The following is a 25,546-nucleotide window of genomic DNA, read 5'->3' as shown; positions in this document are numbered from 1 at the left end:
TTACAAATAAAATATAGTTTATAATGAAATAAAATCAAAACTACAGCTGTGAGTAAAATTAGTATAGAAGCGGTAAAGTGACGAATGAGAGAATACTGTAGAATGTGTGACGAAGCAAGCTGGGATATTTTTTACTTCCCCTCGTTTTGCCACCTGCCTCCTTAAAATTAGTTTTCTTTTTTTCAATTTTAACTGATTACCATTAACATACATGAATATAATCTGTATTTTCATATAAGAGAAAGGTTGGCCTTCAGTTTTAAAAGGATTTTCCACCAGATCTAATTTTGTGCTTAGTTTTATGTATGTAATTGAGTTTCTGATTTATTTTAACTATTCCTAGTCAGTATCTTCATTGTAGGGTGTTAAACAAATATAAAACCTGTAATAATTGTAAACATCTGGAAGTCTAAATGTCTGTAATCTTTAAGTATCTATTTGGCTTTATTCAAAAACATGTTAGCAAAACCAGCCTTAATTAATTCAAAAGTAATTAATAGTTTTGTCCGAAGTATTGTTTGCACACATGTATTTGTTAATTTAATGATTTAAACAAATAATTTGGCTTAGTCCTTGTAGTAGGAGAAACTGTTAAAAAGAAGGAAGTTTTTGGTGTATTCAGTTAATTTAATGAGTTAAGTTTTAATTTAATTTATGTAAATTAAACTTCAAACAAAGTATACTTTCAGCACCTATTATTGTGATGATAATAAGGGCCTGATTTTTGGTCACGAGACAGTCAGTCCATGGCCGAGTTTCAGACGAGGAAACTGTGTTGACTAGAATGAGAACAATGTATCAACTTTACAGTGGAATAAGTGTTACTCCAATAGACCATGTGTTAAAGCAATGACAGTATCTGTTCCATACGTACCTGATTATTCCAAAAGAACTGTGAATTATTTGGTTATATTTTTACCACTCATTGATCTTCAACAGGAAACTATTATAGCAGTATGTGAATGTTCGCCTGCTAACAATTAATGAGTCTTATTGGAAGTTAGTTATTTGGCCAGTGCACTATTGTTCTGTGTATTATTGGGGGGTTGTGAAAAGTGAAAGTAAAAGACTGTGAAACACAACTATGCATCTGTCGGCTACATCATTTACAGTATACAGTAATTGCACATCCAACCCCAACTTTTTCAGCCAGTACACTAACACCGAGGACAACAAATGAATAAATGAAGTAGGCGAATTGCTACACATGAACAAGAATTTACTTACAGACTGTGATAACCTCTGGTAGCTGGTGCAGAAGAGAGAATGGAAACATAATTATCGAAGCAAAATGAATGACTATCAAAGACTGAAAATAGTTTATTTAAAAAAGTATAACGTTAGAATAAGTAAGACTGAACTGAAGACATTTATGTGGAGTGTGCTATTATATAGGATTGAGATCTGGACAATGAAGCATCACAGAAGAGAAGAATTGAAGACTTCGAAATATGGTGTTAAAATTACTAAAATTCTATGGGCTATTATGACATGCTGTTCTAGTCTCTGTTAGCCTCCTCAGTCCTGATCTCAGATTATATGAATGAAGAGTTTATATTTGTGGTCACTGCAATGTTCAGTGGCAAAATTAAGACTAAAATACTACATTGAAAAAATTGAGGTAACTCACCACAATTTTAGGAGATGTTCAATGTAAACGCTACATTCATAAGAAAATAAGTGGAATGGGTGCAACACTCAGAAAACTCAAAACACCTACAAATTAGGAAAACAATGCTACCAGAATGTGAGGGTGCAGGTTGTTCCCACATGAAGAACCAATGCAACAGGTTCTAAACATGGCAGCGAATGTAGGATTCAATGGTTCAGTTGAGGAAGCAAGAAGATATTTATTTATACATTCACTCATCTGTCAAACAAATAGAGACAGAACAATTGCTGTAGCACTTGAGCAGGTGTCAGTAAACATGGTAGAATCTTCCAAATTTTTGAGTGTACATACTGATGAAAACCTGAACTGGAAGAACCACGTTATTGAGCTTCTCAAATAATTAAGTTCAGCTACCTTTGCCCTTTGCTAATCTCAGAAACAAACATGTCAACCTCCTGACATATTTTGCATATTTCCAGTACAATGACATACAGATTAATTTTCCAGGGTAACTCATGACTTTGTGGAAATATGGGCAGGAAGAATAATACATGATGTTCATCCATGGCCATCACATAAATGCTGCTTCAAGAAGCTAGGCACTTTAACTGTGTCATCACAATACATTTTTTCACGAATGAAGTTCATCATAAATAATTCATCATAATTTGAGAACTGTGATGTACATACCTAAAATGTTAGAAGGAGAAATGATCTTTATTTCCCATTATTAAAGCTGTCTGCCACTTAGAGAGGAGTTTAATATGCAGCAACAAAAATTTTTGTTCATTTGCTCCATAACATGAAATGTCTGACAGGTAGTGAAGCAAGTTTTAAATCTAATTTAAAATCATTTCTTCTGGACAACTCCTTATATTAAAATAAAAAAAAAAGAAGTTTTTAAGTGTAGTTGCATGAGTAGGAATAAAATGATAATGTGTTCATTAACATTAATTGTGTATAAATGTCCTATAAACTAACTCCTTTCACATTACTTTGTTAAAAGAATTGGTCAAAGGATCTATGGAACAGAAGACTACCAGCTAACTGAAGGATTTGAAGCAGAAGCAAATGGTATTGTTGTCTAGACAGCATAACCATTGTTATGTTTACATTCAATTCAAATGGTGTAGAAACGTTAAATGAAATAGTCCCACACACCTTTCAGTGTTAGTTGACAATTAACAAAAAACAAAACTGAGGAAAGCAAACCACTAAATCTACCTATCCCTCCCCTAACACCTCCCCCCCCCCCCCTTTCCCCCTCACACACGCCAGCAGTGAGACTGTTTCTGAAAAGTGATCAGGCTTACAGGAGAAATGATGCAACTACTGTGCAGTATTCTTTATAAGGATAACAACTGACTGTCTTTCTATTTGCATAGATAGCCACCACCCGATGGGGGCTACTTGCAAACTTGATCATTGTTGCACTCCAAAGACTTCAATAGCTGCTTCAAGACCCATGAAATTTGAATCCTTGCCTCAACATCAGTTTAGAACTACACGGTGGTTATAATTAAAGTTAAACTTTCAAGCCACTGTAGAAGTAACAACACTGGTCAGGATGATGTCAAATTGCAATGGAATATTATCGAAGAAGGGGGAAAACGTATGGCAGAAGAAAAATGAATAGTTACAAAATGTAACAATAGACAGTACTGTAAGCATCATAATTTAATAGTGGTCAACTACAAATGACAAATGAATCATACAACAATGCCAAAGGTGTATGTTTGACGTTAAACAAACTGTACTACTCAGTGTGAATGGGTGTACCGGTGTAATATTGTTAGTTACATAGGTCCATCCACAATTGCAAGGTGATATCACTTCGGATGGGAAAAATCTGTTTTCAATTGTTCTGAGGCCAAAAAACAATTAAAAAGCATCACTCACATTGGTTTTTAATTGGCCTGAGGCCAAAACCGACTAAAAAGCATCAATCATATTGGTTTTTAATTGTCCTGAAGCTAAAAACTGCATAAAAAGCATCAATCTAAATCAAATTAGATTATTAATTTCTGTGTGACTGGCTCAAAACACGTTCAATATGCTGTCCACCGTTTTCTGCAACAAGTTGAAATCGAGAAACAGCATGTTCCACAACTGATTGAAGTGTTTCCGGAGTCTTGTCCAGAACGTGTTGCACATGCGTGCCTCCAATGCAGCTAAGTTTGCAATCAGAACACTGAACACAAGATTTTTTCAGATAGCCCCACAGCCAGAAGTCACATAGATTAAGATTAAGTGATTGGGATGGCCAGGCTGTAGGGAAATGGCAGTTGATAATTGTAGCATTTCCAAAATGGCACTTCAGCAGCTACTTAACTGTATTTGCAATTTGCAGAAGTGCATCATCTTGCATAAAAAAGATCCCATTCACACTGCTGGAGAGCAGGAATGATGTGGTTGCGCAAAAGACACTCGTAGCGCTTACCAGTGATAGTGCAGGTAACAGGACCGGAAGCACCTGTCTCTTCGAAAAAACGATGCCGTAAGCCTGAACCACACAGTGACCTTTTCAGGATGAAGTGGTAATGGTTGATTTGTGTGTGGATTTTCTGTTGCCCATATTCGACAATTCTGTGTACTGACATATCCTGTCAGATGGAAGTAGCTTCGTCTGTCCACAAAATCTTCCATGTGAGCAAGGAATTCTAATGCATAGGTCTCTCTTGCTGGTGTATCAACAGGAAGCAACTTGTGCACATGGGTAAGTTTGAATGGATAGCAAAGAAGGATGTTTCGTAGGATTTTATGCATCATGCTCAAGGGTATGTCCAATGTTTGGGCAATTCTCCACGCACTGCATGTTTGCACACCACCACTTGTCTCTTCCTGCATTGCTGTGGCCACTGCTTCCACTGACATCGAATCAATTCATTTCCTCCCTCTACCAAGCGGTACACCAAAAGAACCTGTCTTTTCGATTTTCTGAATAATTTTCTCCAGACCGATGACAGTCATCAGACCAATGCCTTTTTTCAAACCCTTCAGTGTCCAGAACTTCTGCACAGCAATGTGTGCACAGTCATCATGCTTTTAATACAGCTTTACAAGTAGAGTGCGGTCCTGCATTGAGACAGTTACGGCGAATGTAGCAGATGTGGAAGGATGAAAAACTGTGTACCCGGCATCTTTATACCAACTTACATGGGTACTGTGCACAACAGGTGCTTTCATTATGTCCTTGCAATCTTCGCTGGATTTTTGGCATTTGAGAGCAATGGGGCTGGATTGTTCCATGGAGCAATATACCAATAGAAACCTGGCACTGTTGGTTCCCACTGTGTTGTCACCTGCCTAAGCAAATTGTGCCTGCCGCTTCTCAACTAGGAAATTATCCAGGATGTGGAACTTTCATCTATTTTGAGGAAAAATGTAACTCTGTCCATAATTTAATTAGAAACAGAGTTTTGACATGCTTCTCAGTACAGAGACTTACACCAACATGAATTTCAGAATTTGTTGTAGGTGATTTTTAAAGGAGACAGAGATTTTACAGCTACATCCTATCACCTCAGAGTGGACCACTATGATAGCTGCCTGCTGACAGTACTCATCATTATGGGGTCACAACTCAAGACCTTAAATGTCATGTGGCAACCACTTTAAACCAGACCACAGATCAGTTCTCATTTCTTTAATATTACTTTTTCACTCCTGTCATTCTCCAAACCCCACTCCCCCTTTTCAGTGTTATGAGTGTCACCTATTCAGTCCTAATTTCTGGTGAGAGCCACCTGTCCCCTTCCTCTTACTTTGTCTCCCATCGCTTCCTCATTCCTTCTTTACCTCACACAGTTTACCCAATTCCACTGGCACTAACCTTTTCCTTCTACTCCTACCAACCTGAGCAATCACTCAGAAACTGTATAACTGGCAGCACAAGGACGTGTGTACTTACACTAGATAAAGTGCAGTAGTTCAAAGGTAATAAAATATCTGGGCTGTTGTACGTTTAATGCAGCATACATCAAACAATCACAGGTAAGTGGTTGCCATTTTCCACTTTTTTTACAGTTTCCACTTCAGAATCTCTGTTGTTGTTGACATTGACATATCTATGAAAATCAATAGCCAAATCTAGATATATGTGTTAATGTGGACTTTCAATAGGGATGACATGGTGGAACACACATTACTAAATGAAAGAATTTTTTTCTATTTCCCAGTCTTGAATGTTCAAAAATGCTTGTGCTATAGAATATCTTGTCATTCTGATCCTGATGCCACCAGACTGTTGTCCTTTACCCAAGCTTTTGAAATAGTCTAAAGCCAAATGATATTTTTCATCTCGCAGAAATGGGTGTACTGCCAGTGGTCAGGTATTTTGATGCTGCAACTCAGTGTCTTAATCAGGTGTTTTCTCCAGTCTCAGGAAACACACGATGAAGAGATGAAGTTGCAACACTGAAATATCATGTAGGGAAGACATGGATTACTGGCAGTACACCCTACTCTGTAAGATGAAAACAAATTGCTGGGAATGTGTAAGAAATTCAAATTATATTTGCTTTTTGCTTACAGCATCATGTTTCACACATTCTTAGTAGCGCAACATCAATATGAGAGTATTCTTTCAGTACTCTTTCACAAAGACATTAATATTTTCCATTTAAAGTAGAAACAACAGTTCTAAAAACTCTAAACGAAATAGATAACTGAGTATTCTCTGAACATGCTTAACAAATTGTTCTGAAATCATCTCTCTCAGTACCAAACACTATCTCACAAACTAGCATAAGCCACCCTCATTCTTTTAGAGGCTGCTTGGCAACTTCAATAGTTATGAAATCAGCCTTAAAATAATATTATGCTGTTATATCATGTAACCACAATCTTCAGAGATTGTATTTATGTCTGAGTTAGTCATTAACCTCTGTAGTAATATCTGTCTAACACAGCAGTTACCATGCTGATGACTATGGTAATCAACTAGACTCTTACATCAACTTAAAAATATATGTAAATAACAAAAACTGAAAAATTACCATGAGGGTAAAAGTATGTTTCTTGTTATATTATAGCTATGTTTTTGAAGTCTATCTGCAGTTATTCAACCAGAGGGCTTTTGCAGCAACAACCTATTAGAGGATGATCTCATTGTTTCAGCTAATGGCATTTGGCGAGATTATATTGCCTAAATAAACTTTCATTAACAATATTGTTGGGAAACAACAACAACGATGATGATGATGATGATGATGATGATAATAATAATAAATATAATAATAATAATCTGGTCCCAAACCTGGGGCCTCATCTCGCAAGCAATGAAGAAGGGGGACGGGGGTGGGGGGGTGGGGGGGAAGATTAACACCTTGTAAAAAAAAACTGGGACCATCTGGCTCTGGATGGTAGCACCCTGTGAGGGCCCCTGCCTAGGTTTACATGTGAAGCCTGGTCAACAGTCTCAAAAGGCGGAAGAGGAATCCTAACCCCCAACGGCAGAGAGAGAGAGAGAACTTAATGGAGAAAACCATGAAAAACAATCATTTCAGACTAACAATCCTATCTTACCTTGGATTTTATTTCCCACCATGTACAATGTACAATTTCAATTGCAGAATGGAAAGCCCGCTAGAAGAAAGCACTACCCCAGGTGGTAACTCGAAAGAGGAATCCACCATTGTTTTATGCAATGCATCCAGACTTAGGGTTCCGGGGAGTCTCAGCATCTGCATTAAGGATGAGTCTGAGCATCCTTGGTATCCTTCCAAATTCAAATTGGAAAGGAAATTCTTTGCAGACACCTTGAATGTAAACTCATTACTAAAAGTTTGTAAACAACAAGAACTTTAAATTCTGTACGATAAGTATGAAATACAAATTTTAGCAGTTCAAGAAACAAGATTCTTGGATGAAAATGTTACAGAAACCAAACACCATAGAATTTTTAAGGGTAAACCAGAATTAAAAATCATGAAAGGCATGCCAATACTTGGTACCCGTCTCTATGTTCATAAAAATTTAGTAGATAACATTACGAAACTCAAATCCAGTTCAGAAAGACACTCTCTTTGCACAATTAAATGAAAAATAGTATACCTTTGTTAATTGTCATGCTCCAATCAATGATGACAATAAGAAAAATCCAAGTAAAGTAGAAGTAATCTGGGAACTTAATGTTGTTATACTAAAAGGGGGTTTTAATGCACATATTCATCAATATGATGGTCAACTGTGGTCCTGTAAAGGGGAGCTCCAGTTAGATCACGTCACTATTTCTAAATGAAATCGTGAGCTACATATTGCATGGTCAGGCTTCCAACTCCAACGTCATCATGCACCTAAATACTTGGGAGTCACTCTCGATAGAACTCTGACATTTAAATCTCACTGCAAGAACACCAAAATGAAAATCTTCGCTCGAAACAACCTAATTCGCAAACTAGCGGGGACACAGTGGGGATCACATCCACAAACTATTCGCTGTTCTGCAATGGCACTGTGCTTTTCTACTGCTGAATATGCTTCTCCAGTCTGGTTCAGGTCATCTCATGCCAGATAAGTAGACATTGCTCTCAACGAAACTTACCCCAACTGATAAGCTCTACTGCCTGGCTGGAATAGTGCCACCATAGATACGCAGAACAGTGGCTGCTAACAAGGAGAGACTGGAAGTGGAACAGGACAGTGCCCATCCACTGGACGGACATAATCCACCACAGCAACGGCTGACATCGCGAAAGAGCTTCCTGAGAAAATCCGAGAAGCTCACCATTTCAACAGAGAAGGCAAGGCTGGAGTTATGGAAGAAGTCGATGCCTCACCTGCAGATGCCAGAAGCTAGAACTACCACCTGGACACAACGAGAGCTGGCTGGTGTGGAAATCTTTAAACAGATTATGATCAGGAGTTGGACGATCCAGAGAAAACCTGAAGAGATGGGGCTTCATAACAGAAGATACGTCCTGTGATTGTGGACAAGAACAAACCACAAGCCACATGCTCCAGTGGCTTTTGTGCCCTACATCCTGCATGAAGACTGATCTCCTGCAAGCCACTCCAAGCGCCTTGGAGGTTGCAAAGTACTGGGCACATGTAATATAAACACAATTTGTGTATATATATGTACATATTGTAAATAAAACAGAAAGAAACTTCCACATGGGAAAAATATATTAAAAATAAAGATTCCAAGACTTACCAAGCGGGAAAGCGCCGGCAGACAGGCACATGAACACAACACACAAACACACACACAAAATTACGAGCTTTCGCAACTGGCAGTTGCTTCGTCAGGAAGGAAGGAAGGAGAGGGAAAAATTAAAGGGTGTGGGTTTTAAGGGAGAGGGTAAGGAGTCATTCCAATCCCGGGAGCGGAAAGACTTCCCTTAGGGGGAAAAAAAAAGAGGACAGGTGTACACTCGCACACACACACACACACATATATCCATCCGCACATACACAGTGTGCGAGTGTACACCTGTCCTCTTTTTTTTTTTTTCCCCCTAAGGGAAGTCTTTCCGCTCCCGGGATTGGAATGACTCCTTACCCTCTCCCTTAAAACCCACACCCTTTCATTTTTCCCTCTCCTTCCTTCCTTCCTGACGAAGCAACTGCCAGTTGCGAAAGCTCGTAATTTTGTGTGTGTGTTTGTGTGTTGTGTTCATGTGCCTGTCTGCCGGCGCTTTCCCGCTTGGTAAGTCTTGGAATCTTTATTTTTAATATATATGTACATATTTATTGATGTGTATGGCTACTGTAAATTTGTACGTTTCTGATTCGAGAATAAATGCACATCTGTTGTTGTTGTTGTTGTTGTGGTCTTCAGTCCTGAGACTGGTTTGTTGCAGCTCTCCATGCTAATCTATCCTGTGCAAGCTTCTTCATCTCCCAGTACCCACTGCAACCCACATCCTTCTGAATCTGCTTAGTGTAGTCATCTCTTGGTCTCCCTCTACGATTTTTACCCTCTACACTGCCCTCCAATAGTAAATTGGTGATCCCTTGATGCCTCAGAACATGTCCTACCAACCAATCCCTTCTTCTGGTCAGGTTGTGCCACAAACTTCTCTTCTCCCCAATCCTATTAAATACTTCCTCATTAGTTATGTGATCTGCCCATCTAATCTTCAGCATTCTTCTGTAGCACCACATTTCGAAAGCTTCTATTCTCTTCCTGTCCAAACTATTTATCGTCCATGTTTCACTTCCATACATGGCTGCACTCCATACGAATACTTTCAAGAAATGACTTCCTGACACTTAAATCTATACTCGATGTTAACAATTTTCTCTTCTTCAGAAACGCTTTCCTTGCCATTGCCAGTCTACATTTTATATCCTCTCTACTTCGACCATCATCAGTTATTTTGCTCCCCAAATAGCAAAACTCCTTTACTACTTTAAGTGTCTCATTTCTTAATCTAATTCCCTCAGCATCACCCGATTTAATTTGACTACATTCCATTATCCTCGTTTTGCTTTTGTTGATGTTCATCTTATATCCTCCTTTCAAGACACTATCAATTCCGTTCAACAGCTCTTCGAAGTCCTTTGCTGTGTCTAACAATTACGATGTCATCGGCGAACCTCAAAGTTTTTATTTCTTCTCCATGGATTTTAATACCTACTCCAAATTTTTCTTTTGTTTCCTTTACTGCTTGCTCAATGTACAGATCAAATAACATCGGGGAGAGACTACAACCCTGTCTCACTCCCTTCCCAACCACTGCTTCCCTTTCATGTCCGTCGACTCTTATAACTGCCATCTAGGGAGGGAAAAATCGTTTCGAAAAATAGTAGGATATTATCCAGCCCATTAAAGAACAAACAAAAATGTCTCAAGACTAATTAGTCTTGTAGAACATTTCAGTTGAAGGTAATGTCAACCTTCTTCAAAAAATTACCAAGAAAAGCAAACACATTGATTTAGCTGAATCCAATGCTAGGGGAGTTCCATTTAGATCACGTCACTATTTCTAAATGCAATTTTAAAGTAGCAAGAAACAGGGAATTTGATTCTGATCATTAGATAACTAAAATTAAACTGAAACTTCTCCCCAATAAAAAACAAAAGAGACAGCCAAAAATCAATTAAATATAATACAAACAGGCTACACATCACCAAAGACCTAATAAAAAAATGTCAGATATAAATTAAGTAACTAAATCAGGGAAATGAGAAGAAATATTGAATGAAATCAACAGGGCAGAGAAAAATTTATTTGGAACAACAAAAGTGAAGAAAAAAGTCTGGTGGAACGAAATCTGTGAAGAAGCAGTTACAGAAAGAACAAAACAGTGGAAGAAATGGAAATGTTCTGGGAAGCCTAAACACCTTGATCAATTTAGAATGTAAAGGAAAGAAACAGAAAGAATGAAAAAGATTGTTAAAAGATCTTTTGAGAAATCACAACTTCTTGACATACAAAAAAATTTTGTAAAAAATAACTCAGAATTTCTATCAGATGTTTAAAAGCCATCTAAAGCGCTACCAAGCTCCAAGTATTTGCTTCACAGATGAAAATGGTACAGTAGACCTAAGCAACAGCCAGAATTGTGAAATACTAAGAAAGTACTTTGAAAAATTATTGAACTGAGAAGAACGAAACTATAAGCTAGAATTTCCAGATCTCCATGAAAATACAGAAGCGGATCCATCACCTACAGCTGAAGACATTATAAAAAACAATAAGTATCCTGAAAAACAACAAAGCCAGTGGAGAAGATGCTATTACAGCTGAACTTATTAAATGATCTCAACCAAAAATTGTAACTAGCTTCAGCTCATGTTTGAAGAAATATGAGAAACTGAAAAGATACCGGAAGACTGGAAAGTGGCTCTCATCCATCCCTTGCACAAGAAATGTGATAAGCAAAATGTAAGTAACTACAGTTGCCGGTGGGTTATATTTTCAATACTACTAGACAAGGTAGAGACAATGCTTGATAGCCATTTGGGAGAATATCAGGGTGGATTTAAAAAGGGCAGATCTTGCTCAGAACGGATTTTCAACCTAAAGCCCATAATTCATCACAGACTTACAAACTCCAAAGATATAGTTGTAACATTTATAGATTTTAAAAAGGGATTTGACTAAGTTGATAGGGAAACACTAGATAAAGTGATCATGGAATTTGGCATCAAATCTAAATTAGCAAACCTTATTTGTGAAACGCTCACAGACACCAAACCAAAAGTAAAGATTTGGGGTGACTTATCGAAGGTGATCAACGTAAAAACAGGTGTAAGGCAAGGTGAAGGCCTGTCTCCACTCCTCTTTAACTGTGTAATAGAGAAAATAGTAAGGGAATGGATACAAAAACTAAAAGAAGAGAAGCTATCACCAATCAGACTGAGAACTAAAAATAAAGGTATTAAAATTCACTGTTTAGCATTTGCAGATGATTTTGCAATTTATTTCTGAAAACCTAACAAATTCTGGCATACAAATCAATCTCTTAAAAGAAATAGCCAACAAAGCAGGTTTAAGAATGTCTGCAGAAAAAACAAAGTTTTTGGCAAATATAAAAAATGCTCCAGAATCCCTAGCAACAGGTATTGGCCAGATAAAGAGCATAAATAAATTTAAATATTTGGGAGAAAATATCCAAGAAAATGGCTTAGAAAAATTCACTCTAAAAGAAAGAGTACATAAAATGGAGAGAGTTTATGGAATACCTAGGAATGTCTACAACAAAACGTGTCCATTTAACAATTTCAAGATATAGCACTACAACACAGTAGTAAAACCAGAATATCTTTACGCAAGTGATTGGTTAGAACTGAACTACAAATTACACAAACTTGAAGTCCTAGAAAGAAAAATCATTCGAATAATACTTGGGCCACCAAAAACTACAGAGGTATGGACATTAAGAAGCAATGAAATAATTTATTATAACATAGAAAACATAAATGAAACACTATGAAAGAGGTGACTGCTATTTTTGGACACTTATACAGGATGAACAACAGGTTAACCAAACAGATTTTTAAATATTCTTGGGATAAGAAGTCAACAATAGCCTGGATTCAAGTAGTTAGGAAAGATTTAGAAGGAAACAACATAAGTGAAAAAAAGGTCAACAATAGCCTGGATTCAAGTAGTTAGGAAAGATTTGGAAGGAAACAACATAAGTGAGCAACAGAAAGAGAGGTATTCAAGAGGAAAGTGTTACAAATGGAAGAATTCTAAGGCAAGAGGGAGAAGAAAACAGTGTCAAAATGGTCTGAGGAGAGAAAAAGGATACACAGTGAAAAGATGAAAGAATACTGGAGGAAAAAGAAAGAACTCCAATGAAGGAAGTATTGAATCTGGCGCGTGGTCTTTAGACGACCTAAACAAAGAAGAATAGTGGAAGCTGCCTTTAAAAAACAGATAAGTTTGTCATGCTGATACAAATACCAAGACAGATTGATGTCATAGTTCCTAACTACGCAAATGTCTTTAGCTTTGCTGAATGTGGCTGTGCAAGTAATGAACCATATTCAAAAGTTATAATAACTGCTGCAATTCTAATATGACATAGATTAGATTAATACTTATTCCACAGATCAGGAATACGACACTTCGTAATGATGTGGAACGTGTCAGGTTAATGAAAGATGTCTGTACACGATATTACATTACACAAAATATTGCATGACACTAATGTTTAAGTTAGTTATTTACCCTCCCTTAATTTATATCTAAAAATTCAGCCAATGAGTAGAATGAGTTGTCATCTAGAAATTCTTTTAATTTACTTTTAAATGTTGGTTGACTATCTGTCAGGCTTTTGATGCTGTTTGACAGGTGACCAAAGACTTTTGTGGCAGTATAATTTACCCCTTTCTGTGCCAAAGTCCGATTTAACCCTGCATAGTGAAGATCATCCTTTCTCCTGGTGTTATAGCTATGCACACTGCTATTACTTTTGAACTGGGTTGGATTATTAACAACAAATTTCATAAGTGAATATATATACTGTGAGGTTACTGTGAGGATCCCTAGATCCTTAAATAGATGTATGCAGGATGACCGTTGGTGGGCTCCAGCAATTATTCTGATTACACGTTTTTGAGTGATGAATACTTTTCTACTCAACGATGAATTACCCCAGAATATGATGCCATACGAAAGCAGTGAATGAAAGTAGGCATAGTAAGCTAATTTAGTGAGATTCTTATCACCAAACTTTGCTATAACCCTAATAGCATACGTAGCTGAACTCAGACGTTTCAGCAGACCATCAATGTGTTGCTTCCAGTTTAACCTCTCATCAATGGACACATCTAAAAATTTTGAAAATTCTACCTTAGCTACAGACTTCTGTTCAAAGTCTATATTTATTACAGGAGTTGTGCCATTTACTGTACGGAACTGTATATACTGTGTTTTATAAAAATTTAAAGAGTCCGTTTGCTGAGAACCACTTAATAATTTTGTGAAAAACATCATTTACAATTACATCACTTAGTTCTTGGTTTTTGGATGTTATTATTATACTTGTATCATCAGCAAGAACAACTAACTTTGCATCTTCAGCGTCATAGGTTTCTACATGTCTGCAATCTACTGGCAGTAGTTTGGTTTCACAACGTACAACGGAAGTGTAGAATGTAAATCATTTCACTCATATTCTTTTCTGTGAATGAGACCATGAAAGAAATTAATTTTTAAAGAGTTAATTCATTAGGTATGTAATGTACAGTGATGTCACAAACAAAACCCATATCTAGTATTTAAATGCCCTGGTATACGTTAATCAATCAACTGTCAATAATTTATCCAATTTCTCTTTCATTATTTCTCGGGGGGGGGGGGGGGGGGGGGGGCGTAATAAGGGTTACTTGTAAAAACCCTTCTACTACAGATATACTTCTTTTTTGTGTCAATGAAGACTGTTCCTTTCTGTTGTAATTATATTGCAATAAACTGAGAAAAGTAATGATAGGATTAATTTTTTTCCTTATAAATTATAGAGATTAAATAAGAATTTTGGAATTGCGTATTTTCTTCAAGGTTTAACATGTTATTGACAATGAGATTATTCTTAATGGAGAATTATCCCATTTTGTCACAGATGAGGAAGGAAATTAGCCACTGATATTTTGGGGGACTATTTCAGCATTTAGCTGAAGAGATTTAAGGAAACAGTGGGCAACATAACACAGAATGGTCTCGTAAGAACTTGAGTTAACTAACCACAAATGTAGATTCAGAGTCTTAACCACTGCACCACCTTGCTCAGCAGTTACATACTGGATGTAAAATATATATGTGATGGTAGAAACCTATAAAAATTTCTTGAGTATGAGACAGCATACTGTGCTTCAATAATTTTTGTTTGAAAAGTGGCATTTCAGTAATTTGTTTTAATGAAAAATTTAATTGAAACTGATCAAAGTTTGAAAACTGTAAAAATAAGCAAACGAAATACAAACCAAGTATTATTTATTCAGCATTAAATATTGAAATATACAATCACATCTTTACAAATTACAAAATATATACACTAGCTAAGATAGATAAAATAGTTATACCCACTAAATGACAAAATTAAGGCATTGTCCACAATGATATGCTAAATGAGAATTCTCAGCTTTTAAGACCAAATGTCCTTTCACCACAAGATAAGCATAAGATCAAGGGTAAAAATAATGTATGAGTGGTAAAAAGATTGGTATTTAACACCCGTGGGGAGTGAGACAAGAGGAAAAATTGTCCGTTTTCTGTTTTTTCCTCTTCCAGTTTCCAAAGAAGGAATCATTGGTGCAGACCATCAGATATTTACTTCTTATGTTTTGGCACTGTTATAACTACTGTCAATTTATATACTTAGTGAGTATTAACTTTTTATCTAATTACAGTTTTTCCACTCAGATCCATAAAACATACAGTAGTACATATTTTATGGAATTCTGAGGTAAACTTCATGCACGACATTCTATCATACATCCTCATTATCCAGTTCTTCTTTTTGCATTTTCTCAGCAAGTTTCTTTCTTTCTTCGGCTTGTTTCATTTTGCGGAGCACCAAGCTTTCAAAGTCTGAGCCAGTGACTTTCATGTGACTCTGAAAGAAGATGTGTTAGATTATGTAAATAATCAAGTATAAGAGACTGGAACAAAGACAGCAAATCCATCATCAAACTGCCAAATTGAAACAGTAACAAATTAAAAACACAAATATTCTACACTAAAAAAACTGGATGTGATTCTGTTATTAAATTTCAATACTTACAACAGTTTGTTACAAAGATTAAAAATAGCATAGTACAAGACCTGTTAATATTTAATGGTAATAACTAACACACAAATAAGCCGACAGTGTAATATTCAACAAGCTGATCGTATTTGGTTTGTGTTCTGGATTGGGAAGTAAGCATGTGTGCTTCCTTCCCTGCCCTTTAAAAGCACATTAAATAAGCATATTCAGAGACAGACAGAGAATATAATATGGTCCTTACTACCCTTAGAAGTCTACCACCAGACGAATGAGCTGCTGTAACATCTGTTTAACTATGAAGTCTTTGTTCTTCTGCAGGAATGTTAGAAACTGATCTTAAAACACACACACACACACACACACACACACACACACACACAGAGAGAGAGAGAGAGAGAGAGAGAGAGAGAGAGAGAGAGAGAGAGAGAGAGAGATAGCAGGTCATCTATGCACAGAAAGGAGGAATGCAAAAGAGGTGAAATATGGGAAGAATCTAGTGGGTTATCGTTGCGAGTGATTGATGATAGTCAGATGGGATGGGGTACAACAAGAGCTGATGTGTCACTCCTGAAGCTACACATTTAATGCCGAGCAATTTATCCAGAAATTAATTTTTCTGCCCTCTGCCATTAAATGGCAATTTGGTTGTCATCCGTATGAGAGGATGAGGCTTTAATAGTCAAGTCACTGAAGATATGGCAGTAATTCTGAAATCTCATCAAACACACTATAGTCTACCTGCTAAGTACATATTACAGATTTGCGTCATTCATGTTTTAAGAGAGGAGCTTGCATCTCACATCTCAAAGTTAGAGAAATTACTGTGGTTTGAGAGCACAAGTATTGAGTTTCTTACACATTTTATAGTGATGTTTGCATTTTGCACCTACAAATTCGAGAAATTATATGGCATGGGAGCAAGATAATTGATTTTCTAATGCACTTTTTTTACTGATGTCAGCAGCATTACCCTGTACCAAAAATTATTAGACCAGTTTATTAAAATCTTGTTTAAAGAAAAAAGGGTCTGGACAAGCTTGGCACTGCATGAAAAAGAGAGCTCAATATAATCGAGTTTTCTCTCAAAGGATTTCCATCGTCTATGTCTTTAGATTGCAGCTTGTCTCCTTCCTATTTTCCAGGCACTGTCCTTTGGTATGACTGAGACTAAAGTTTTTTGGATACATGAAGACATGACCATTTTGCTGGCTATTCATTCAGTGCAGGAGACTCCATGTTGATATTTTGTAATTAATATAATGACTAAGAAAATGACCAGTGTAAAATTAAAAGTCTGAAGGGTAATGAAGTCTGGTTTTTTTCTCTTATCTCAAAATGTCCTTGTTGCTAGGGAGGCAGTCTATTTGAGAGGAAAAAGTAATGGAATTCAAAATGGTGCTAAACAAGCTTTATCATGCAATGACTGAAAGAAATCAACGAAGAAATAGGAGAGGGAATGATTGGGGAACCACTCCTGAACTTGGATGAATAGCCAAATAATAATGTAGGTGTACGAGGATCCTGAGAGCTGGAGGAAAAGATCAAGTAGGATAGGCTTTGCTAAAAGGAAGATGATGACAGAATGAGAAGGTGAGAGAAGTGTCCAGTATTTGGTTATAATGTAGGTGACCCTATATCTTGTTTTGTTTTATTTTAGGGCGCAAAAACAACTAGGGTCATATGCACCCATGCCAGACCTGTAGAACACGAAGACAAAGACAGGAGTTAAAAATGACTACATGTTAATCCCAAACGATGGAAGAGAAGACAGCTAAAAACAGGGATGTGGAGCAAGGTCTATAAAATACGAAAACCAAAAAGTGTCGGTGCCAGCGAAGAATGTACACCCGACACCTCGGTCAGAGTGCCATCAGAGTACATAAAGGTACTATCGTGAAGTTCCATGCGAAGGTCGTGAAACTGAAGGCAATAGAGCGGAGCTGGAGTAGTGTCCTTAGAAAGTGAATGAAGGCCAAGGTGAACATGGGCTACTGCATGAAACCAAGGTGGTGAAGGGCTCACATCAACTGGGAAATTAAGATCGTGGAGCAAGAGCCGAAAGCGAACTCCAGGAGGTAAAGAGAACAGGGACACGCCCCATACTGGTGATTTAGGAAGGCATAGGATGGGTGGTCATGCATAGCAGACAAACGGCATGCATATCTGCTGAGGAGAAAATCATGGCAGTAGTTTGGCAGCTTCTACTACTCTCAACCGGGCTAGTGTAAAAGGTGCCAGTGGCCAAACAGATGCCACGATGGTGGATAGTACTAAGATGGCGTAGGAGGGACGGATGTGCAGGTGCGTAAACGAAACACCCATAGTCTAGTTTGGAGCGAAAAGGGACCGGTACAAACGGAGGAGGGTAGTACAATCTACTCCCCAGGAAGTACCACTGAAAACACACAGGACATTGAGGAACCACATACAGCAGACTACCAGGTAAGACAAGTGGGAGGACCAAAAAAGTTTCTTATCGAACATGAGTCCCAGGAATTTCATAGTTTCAATGAACAGAAGAGTAACAGGCCCAAGATGATGGAAGAAAGCAGTTGCGCCACCAGAAATTCATACAAATGGTTTTGTCAGTGGAAAAACGAAAGCCACTGTCGATGCTCCATGAGTGGGCAAGACATTGCTGAAGATGCCGCTCAATGAGACAATTCCATGGAGAACTGTAAATGGGAAAATTGTCAATGAAAAGAGAGTTGAAGATACCCAGCAGGAGATAGGCCATGATAGGGTTCACGGCGATAGCAAAAAGAGGTTGATGCTCAGGATGGAACCCTAAGGGACACCGTTTTCCTGTATAAAGGTGTCCGACAAGGCAGAACTCACATGTACCTTGAAAACTCAGTATTTTAAAAATTCCTGAAGGAACAGGGCAGGCAGCCACAGATGTCCCACGTGTAGAGAGAATGGAGGATATCAGTCCTCCAGCAGGTATCATATGCTTTCTCCAAATCAAGAAACATGGCCACAGTCTGGGATTTCCACAGAAAACCACTCAGGACATGTGTGGATAAAGTGACGAGACGGTCAACTGCAGAACAGCACAGTCAAATCCACACTGTGTAGTGGTTAGTAAATTGCATGACTTGAGCCACAATAGCAGGCAGGCATGAATCATACGATCCATCACTTTGCAAAAACAGAGGTGGTGAGAGAAGTGGAAGGTGTTTGTTCTTAGGTATGTGTATCACAGTCGCTTCATGTCAGCGTCTGGGAAATGTACCTTCTGCTCCAATGTGCTTGTATGTATGAAGCAGAAAGTGTTTGCCTGCAAGGGAAAGGTGCTGCAACATCTGAATGTGAACATTGTCTGGCCTGGGGCGGAGGATCGGGATGACGAGAGAGCACGATTTAGCTAGCATGATTTAGCTATCTCATAGTAAAGATGGCATTACAGCACTCTTAATTCTGAGAAGAGGAGGGGATTCTCCGCTCACTTCTAATGAAGGGAGGCAGGTGATAGTGGGAGGAGCTTGAAATGTCCACAAAATTGCAGCCCAAGGTATTGGAGACAGCAATAGGGTCCATTATGACATTGTCTGCTACTGTCAGGCTGGAAATTGGGGAATAGATATTAGTCCCAGGGACCTGCCAGAGTTTGGCCCACACGCTGGAAGAGGGAGTGGAACTGTTAAAAGACCTAGTGAATTAAATCCAGATGGCTTTTTTTTTTGCCATACCTAAAACATGATGACACTGTGCACGCAGCTGTTTATAATGAATGCAGTTTGCCATCGTAGGATAACGGTTAAAAACACGGACAGCATTTCTCTGCATGTGAATTGCCTCATGGCATGCCTCAGTCCAGCTAGGGACCGGGACACGGCATGGCATGGTACAGAGGAAGTATGAGGAGCGGAACGTTTTGTGGCAGTAAACAGTGTTTATTAGATATTCCATCTGGTCATCACAACTGGGAAAATGTTGTTTGTCAAAGGTCATAAGGGAGGAGTAAGGACTCCAGTCAGCCTTAGTAAGCTGCCATTTGGGTGTGCACGTAGGTGGGGTAGGAGTCAGCAAATGGATAGCACCTGGGAAATAGTCGATCAAGTATGTGTCGGAGAGAACAGACCACCCAAGATGATGGGCAAGTTGGGCAGTGCGGGATGGGTGCAAATAGGAATAGGTGTGCGAGGAGTCTGAAAGGAATTTGGGTGCTCCTCTGTTAAGGTAGAGAAGGTTAAGATGATTGAGGTCAGCCAAGAGGGCATTGCTTGGACACATCCTGGGAGGACCCCAATGGGGATGGTGCACATTAAAATCACCGAGCAGCAGAAATGGGTCAGGTGCCTGCCCAATATGATGAAGAAAGTTTGCCGTGGTGACATCGAATGAAAGATGGATGTAAACAGTACAATGGGAAAAGTTCAAGTGAGGAAGGAAAAGGCGAACTGCAATAGCTTGAAGGCGGGTAATCAGGGAAGTGGGTTGACTGTAAATGTCATTCTGTATGAGCTGCACGACTTCCCAATGAGGTGGAATACCATCCTCAAGAGGAAGATCAAAACAGACCGGGAAGAAATGCAAGAGCTCAAAGAGATTGTGAAGACATAATTTTGTTTCCTGGAGGCAGAGAACAAGCAGATGCTGGGAGTCTAAGAGCAGCCATAAAGCCTCTTTGAACGAAGGCCATGAACATTCCATTGAAGGACAGTCATAACAAGGAAAGGGGAGGAGGGAAAAAATGAAGGGGGCTCACCTCAGCAACTGCCGCATGCCAGCCTTCAAAGACTGTCTGCTGCAGGGTGCAGAGACTTGAGGATCCTGCTCCATGAGATCTACAGATGCATTGGCACTTTCCTCTGTCAATCTGTGGAGTCCAGGGCAGAAAAATGGTTGGCGGTTTGCACTGGTAACATGGAGGTTGGTGGGCGAGGGTATCGTGTGGTGACACCCTAAAAGAGGACCTCCGTGTTGGCGAAGGAGAAGAGCGTTTGCCTTTGTATGAATTCTTGGAGCCTTTCTGGTTGGCAGAGGAAGCCTCAGATGTTTGTTGGGTGAATGGATGGAGGACGTCTTCACAGGAGTATTCTTTCTGTCCTTCGCAGCCTGCCAGTTGTGTAGTTGGTGACTTTGCTCTGGGAGGTTAACGTTTACTGTGTTTGGTGCATGGCTGGACAGGAAGACAGCGATGCTACTATGACATTGGACAATTTCACAACCTCAGTGCTGAATTTGAGGCTGCATGTCTGCATGGCCATGTCCTTCATAGAGCGAAGTGTCACAAGAACAGTACTGTAAGTGCCAGACAGTAGAACGCAGGGTTTCCGACTAGCCAATAACTTGGGAGTGATCAGGTAAGGCACTTTTTCCTTTTCCTTTACTCCTGGACAGCCTGCTCATCAACATACATGGGACAATCTTGAGAACAGGCAGCATGGTCGCCATTGCAGTTCATACAGCACGGAGGAGGGGGCAGACAGTCGCCCTTGAGCACATCCCTAGCATAAGTTACACATTTGGCCAGATGTCGACAAGACATTTGAGTGTGGTTGAAATGATGACACTAGTAACAGTAGACAGGGTTCAAAATGTACAGTTGGACTGTGATAACTTCATAGTCTGCTTTGATCTTGGATGGAAGCACTACTCTATCAAAGATGAGAAAAGTGTGTGGGCTTTAAGGATGCAACTACCATTTTATTCACTGGATGGATGGCACAGACACCCTGATGAGAGAGGTACGTTTGGATTTATGCTTTGGTCGGACCAATGAGCAGCATAGCGTAAATAACGCCATGGGAAGAATTCAGAGTTCTATGGGCCTCGACACGAACAGGACAGCCATGGAGGAATGAAGCTGTAAGCAGTTGTGCTTGAGAATCAGAAGTAGTCTCCAAAAGCAAAGTGTCATTGTGCAAATGAGAGCAGGATTTCACAGGGCCAGCAATTGCATAAACACTTTCCTGAATCAGAAACAGATTTACCGTTGCAAAGGACAGACCAACTTCAGTATGAAACCATGAGGAACAGTGGTGCACCTAGAAGGGTCTTTGAATAGGGAATTTCATTCCTTTTACATCTGGCGAATGAGGACTGCAAAGATCATCTACATCTACATACATACTCCACAATCCACTATACGGTGTGTGGCAGAGAGTATCTGGTACCACAACTAGCATCTTCTCTCCCTGTTCCACTCCCAAACAGAACGAGGGAAAAATGACTGCCTATAAGCCTCTGTACGAGCCCTAATCTCTCTTATCTTTTCTTTGTGGTCTTTCCGCAAAATGTAAGTTGGTGGCAGCAAAATTAGTTTGATGCAGCTCTCCATGCTAATCTATCCTGTGCAAGCTCCTTCATCTCCAAGTACCTACTGCAACCTACATCCTTCTGAATCTGCTTAGTGTATTCATCTCTTGGTCTCCCTCTACAATTTTTACCCTCCAAGCTGCCCTCCAATGCTAAATTTGTGATCCCTTGATGCCTCAGGACATGTCCTACCAACCGATCCCTTCTTCTAGTCAAGTTGTGCCACAAACTTCTCTTCTCCCCAATCCTATTCAATACCTCCTCATTAGTTACGTGATCTACCCACCTAATCTTCAACATTCTTCTGTAGCACCACATCTCGAAAGCTTCTATTCTCTTCTTGTCCAAACTATTTATTGTCCATGTTTCACTTCCATACATGGCTACACTCCATACAAATACTTTCAGAAACGACTTCCTGACACTTAAATCTATACTCAATGTTAACAAATTTCTCTTCTTCAGAAACACTTTCCTTGCCATTGCCAGTCTACATTTTGTATCCTCTCTACTTCGACCATCATCAGTTATTTTGCTCCCCAAATAGCAAAACTCCTTACTACTTTAAGTGCTGCAAAAAAGATTACGCGTGCCGCTAAAAAGTTTGCGGGTGGCGCAGAAATGTTCCAAAAAAATCTTCCTGTGGCAGAGAAAGATAGCCAATGGCACAAAAATATCACCAGCAACACTAAATTGACGGAAATGGATGATACTGGTGGGTGCACACACGATCTTTTTTGCAGCACGCGCGACCTTTTTTACGCCACTCGCTATCTCTGTTTTTGAGCAACGTGTGTTCTTTTCCCCTGATCTGGACTTACTTGCATGGTCTGGTCAACCTTTTCCATATTTTTCTTATTTAGTGGTCTTCCTTTGGCATTGAACATTACCAACACCATTTCTTTCTTTCTCATCCTTCCTTCCGTGTTTTATTCCTTCTTATGATTACTATTTTAACTTTAGTTATTTAATTTCCCTACCCACCAGTTACCCACTATGGACCCTAATTCTATACCACATTATTTACACTCATTCCGGAAACATGCATTCACCGTAGCCAAACTGCAATCCTACATACTTTTCCTCCGGTCCTGCTTAACCTTTGAAATTACTCCTAAAGGACCTACCTTAAAAGTTCCCATCTCTGGGTGCAATTCCTCCTTCCACCAGTCTCTCCTGGACTTCCAGAACCTTCAATCCTTAGCCCTTACCCAACTTGTCCTGAATCTCTACACTACTTCATGTAACCACCACTCCCAACAGCTCCTATCTCTCTGCACATCTCAAACCCTTGCTTGGAGAACACACTCAGGAACATGATCCTAGAAGCCAGGTGCAAACTTGAGTTCCATGCCACACACCACCTGAAAAAACTATCCACAGTACTAGTGCAACACCTAAGAAGTGGGGTCCCTCTCCCTATCCCTCACAAACACCAACCACAACAGAACCTTCAACAAACCCCCCCTCATAGCCAACAAATCTAGCCTAGCCACCCTACTCAATCTTCCTATCCCAGCACATACCCCACACAGACCAAATCTCAACTATAACCACAGTCAAATGCCACATATCACCAGTCCCAATTCAGTTCTAAACCTCTCATCCAGATCCCTCTCTCCTCCAGAGATATCTGTTCTATCAAAAGGCTTAACCTTTAGCCCCACGTCTAAATTCAACCATACTGCCCTGGTTAAAGATCTCCTCTCATTCACCCGGAACCTCAACTGGAAATATCACTTCACTACCCAGCCCCCAAATACTAGACCCAGTGTTGAACCTTGTCTAGAACAGTTCCGACCGCCTTCTCAAAGGAATCCTCCTCCCTTCCCCCAAAACCATCCCTTGCAGACATTTCAGGAATTCCTCACATCCAGTGTTGCCTCCCAGTCCTGCTTGAAGAACATCCCGACAACCCCCAACATCACCCTAGCTGAATCCCATGCCATTAAGGAGCTGAAAACAGTCCGTTCTATTGTCATCCTCCTGGCGGATAAAGGCTCCACAACTGTGGTACTTGACCGTGTGGAGCATGTGGCAGAAGGACTGCGTCAACTCTCAGACACCTCAACCTACAAAGCTGTTACCCAGGATCCCATTCCCTCCATCCAGACTGAGCTGCAGAAAATCCTAAAAATCCAAGGTCCCTCACAAGGCCTCACAACGGCTTCCATAGACTTACTCACTTCACCTGAACCACATACCCCTACCTTCTACCTATTACCCAAAATCCACAAAGACCACCATCCTGGCCGTCCCATTGTAGCAGGCTTCAAAGCCCCATCAGACATCAAAGACACAAACCACTTCCTAGAATGCCTCAAATCCATTCCTACTCCTCTCCCACCTGAACCCTTTCTTGTCACCATATATGCTACATCCCTTTATACAAACATCCCACATACCCATGGTCTCTCTGCCCTTCAGCACTACCTCTCCCAACGCCCACCCGAAGATCTTCCAAAAACCTCGTTCCTTATCACACTTAGCAACTTCATCCTCACCCACAATTACTTCACTTTTGAAGGCCAGACCTACAAACAAATCAGGGGAACAGCCATGGGAACCAGGATGGCTCCGTCCTATGCCAACCTCTTCATGGGCCGCATGGAGGAGGCTTTCCTGAAGACCCAACAGCTGCTTCCCCTGGCTTGATATAGGTTTATAGATGACATGTTTGTGGTCTGGACTCATGGTGAAGAAACACTCCTTAATTTCCTCCATAACCTCAACTCCTTTTTGAATCTGAATTTCACCTGGTCCTTCTCCAAAACCCAAGCCACCTTCCTGGATGTTGACCTTCATCTTGTTGAAGCTCACATCCACACCTCTGTCCATATCAAACCCACAAACAAGCAACAGTACCTTCACTTTGATAGCCACCATCCATTCCACATCAAACGCTCCCTTCCCTACAGCCTAGGTATTCATGGCAAACGTTTCTGCTCCAGTGACGAATCCCTCAACAATTACACCAATAACCTGACCAGTGCTTTCCTCTCCCGCAACTATCCTGCAGACCTTGTCCACAAACAGATCTCCCGAGCAATACATGCCTCCCCGTCCAACAACAATGTTCCTACCCCCAGACCACACAGAAGCATCCCCCTTGTCACCCAATATTATCCTGGCCTCGAACACATCAACAAATTACTCCGCCAGGGATATGACTTTCTCAAGTCAACCCCTGAAATGAGATAATCCCTTGACGAACTTCTCCCCACACCACCCAGAGTTGCCTTTCGTCACCCCCCCTAACCTCTGTAACATTCTTGTTAAACCCTACAATATTCCCAGACAACGTTCTCTGCCCACCGGTTCCTACCCCTGTAACCGACCCCGCTGCAAAACCTGCTCCATGCATCCCCCCACAATCACCTACTCCAGCCCCGCTACTGGTAAAACATACACAATTCAAGGCAGGGCCACGTGTGAAACTACACATGTCATTTATCAGCTGACATGCCTGCACTGCACAGCTTTTTACATCGGTATGACAAC

The 25,546-nt window shown here is 39.8% G+C and overlaps 1 protein-coding gene across 1 annotated transcript in view; it reads right to left on the bottom strand.

Moving 5' to 3' along the window:
* Positions 1–14,989: 14,989 nt before the first annotated feature.
* The window catches only part of LOC126267206 (dnaJ homolog subfamily C member 17), a 52,784-nt gene continuing 42,227 nt past the window's right edge, over positions 14,990–25,546 (bottom strand). Inside the window, exon 7 of the mRNA XM_049972178.1 lies at positions 14,990–15,628. Within this exon, the coding sequence (XP_049828135.1) occupies positions 15,503–15,628 (126 nt within the window). The 3' untranslated portion in view covers positions 14,990–15,502. The remainder of the gene's footprint in view (positions 15,629–25,546) is intronic.

Source organism: Schistocerca gregaria, chromosome 4, assembly GCF_023897955.1.
Source record: "Schistocerca gregaria isolate iqSchGreg1 chromosome 4, iqSchGreg1.2, whole genome shotgun sequence".
Lineage (NCBI taxonomy): Eukaryota > Metazoa > Arthropoda > Insecta > Orthoptera > Acrididae > Schistocerca > Schistocerca gregaria.
Note: the sequence above shows the minus strand (reverse complement) of the source record. Positions and strands in the feature narration are given on the sequence as shown.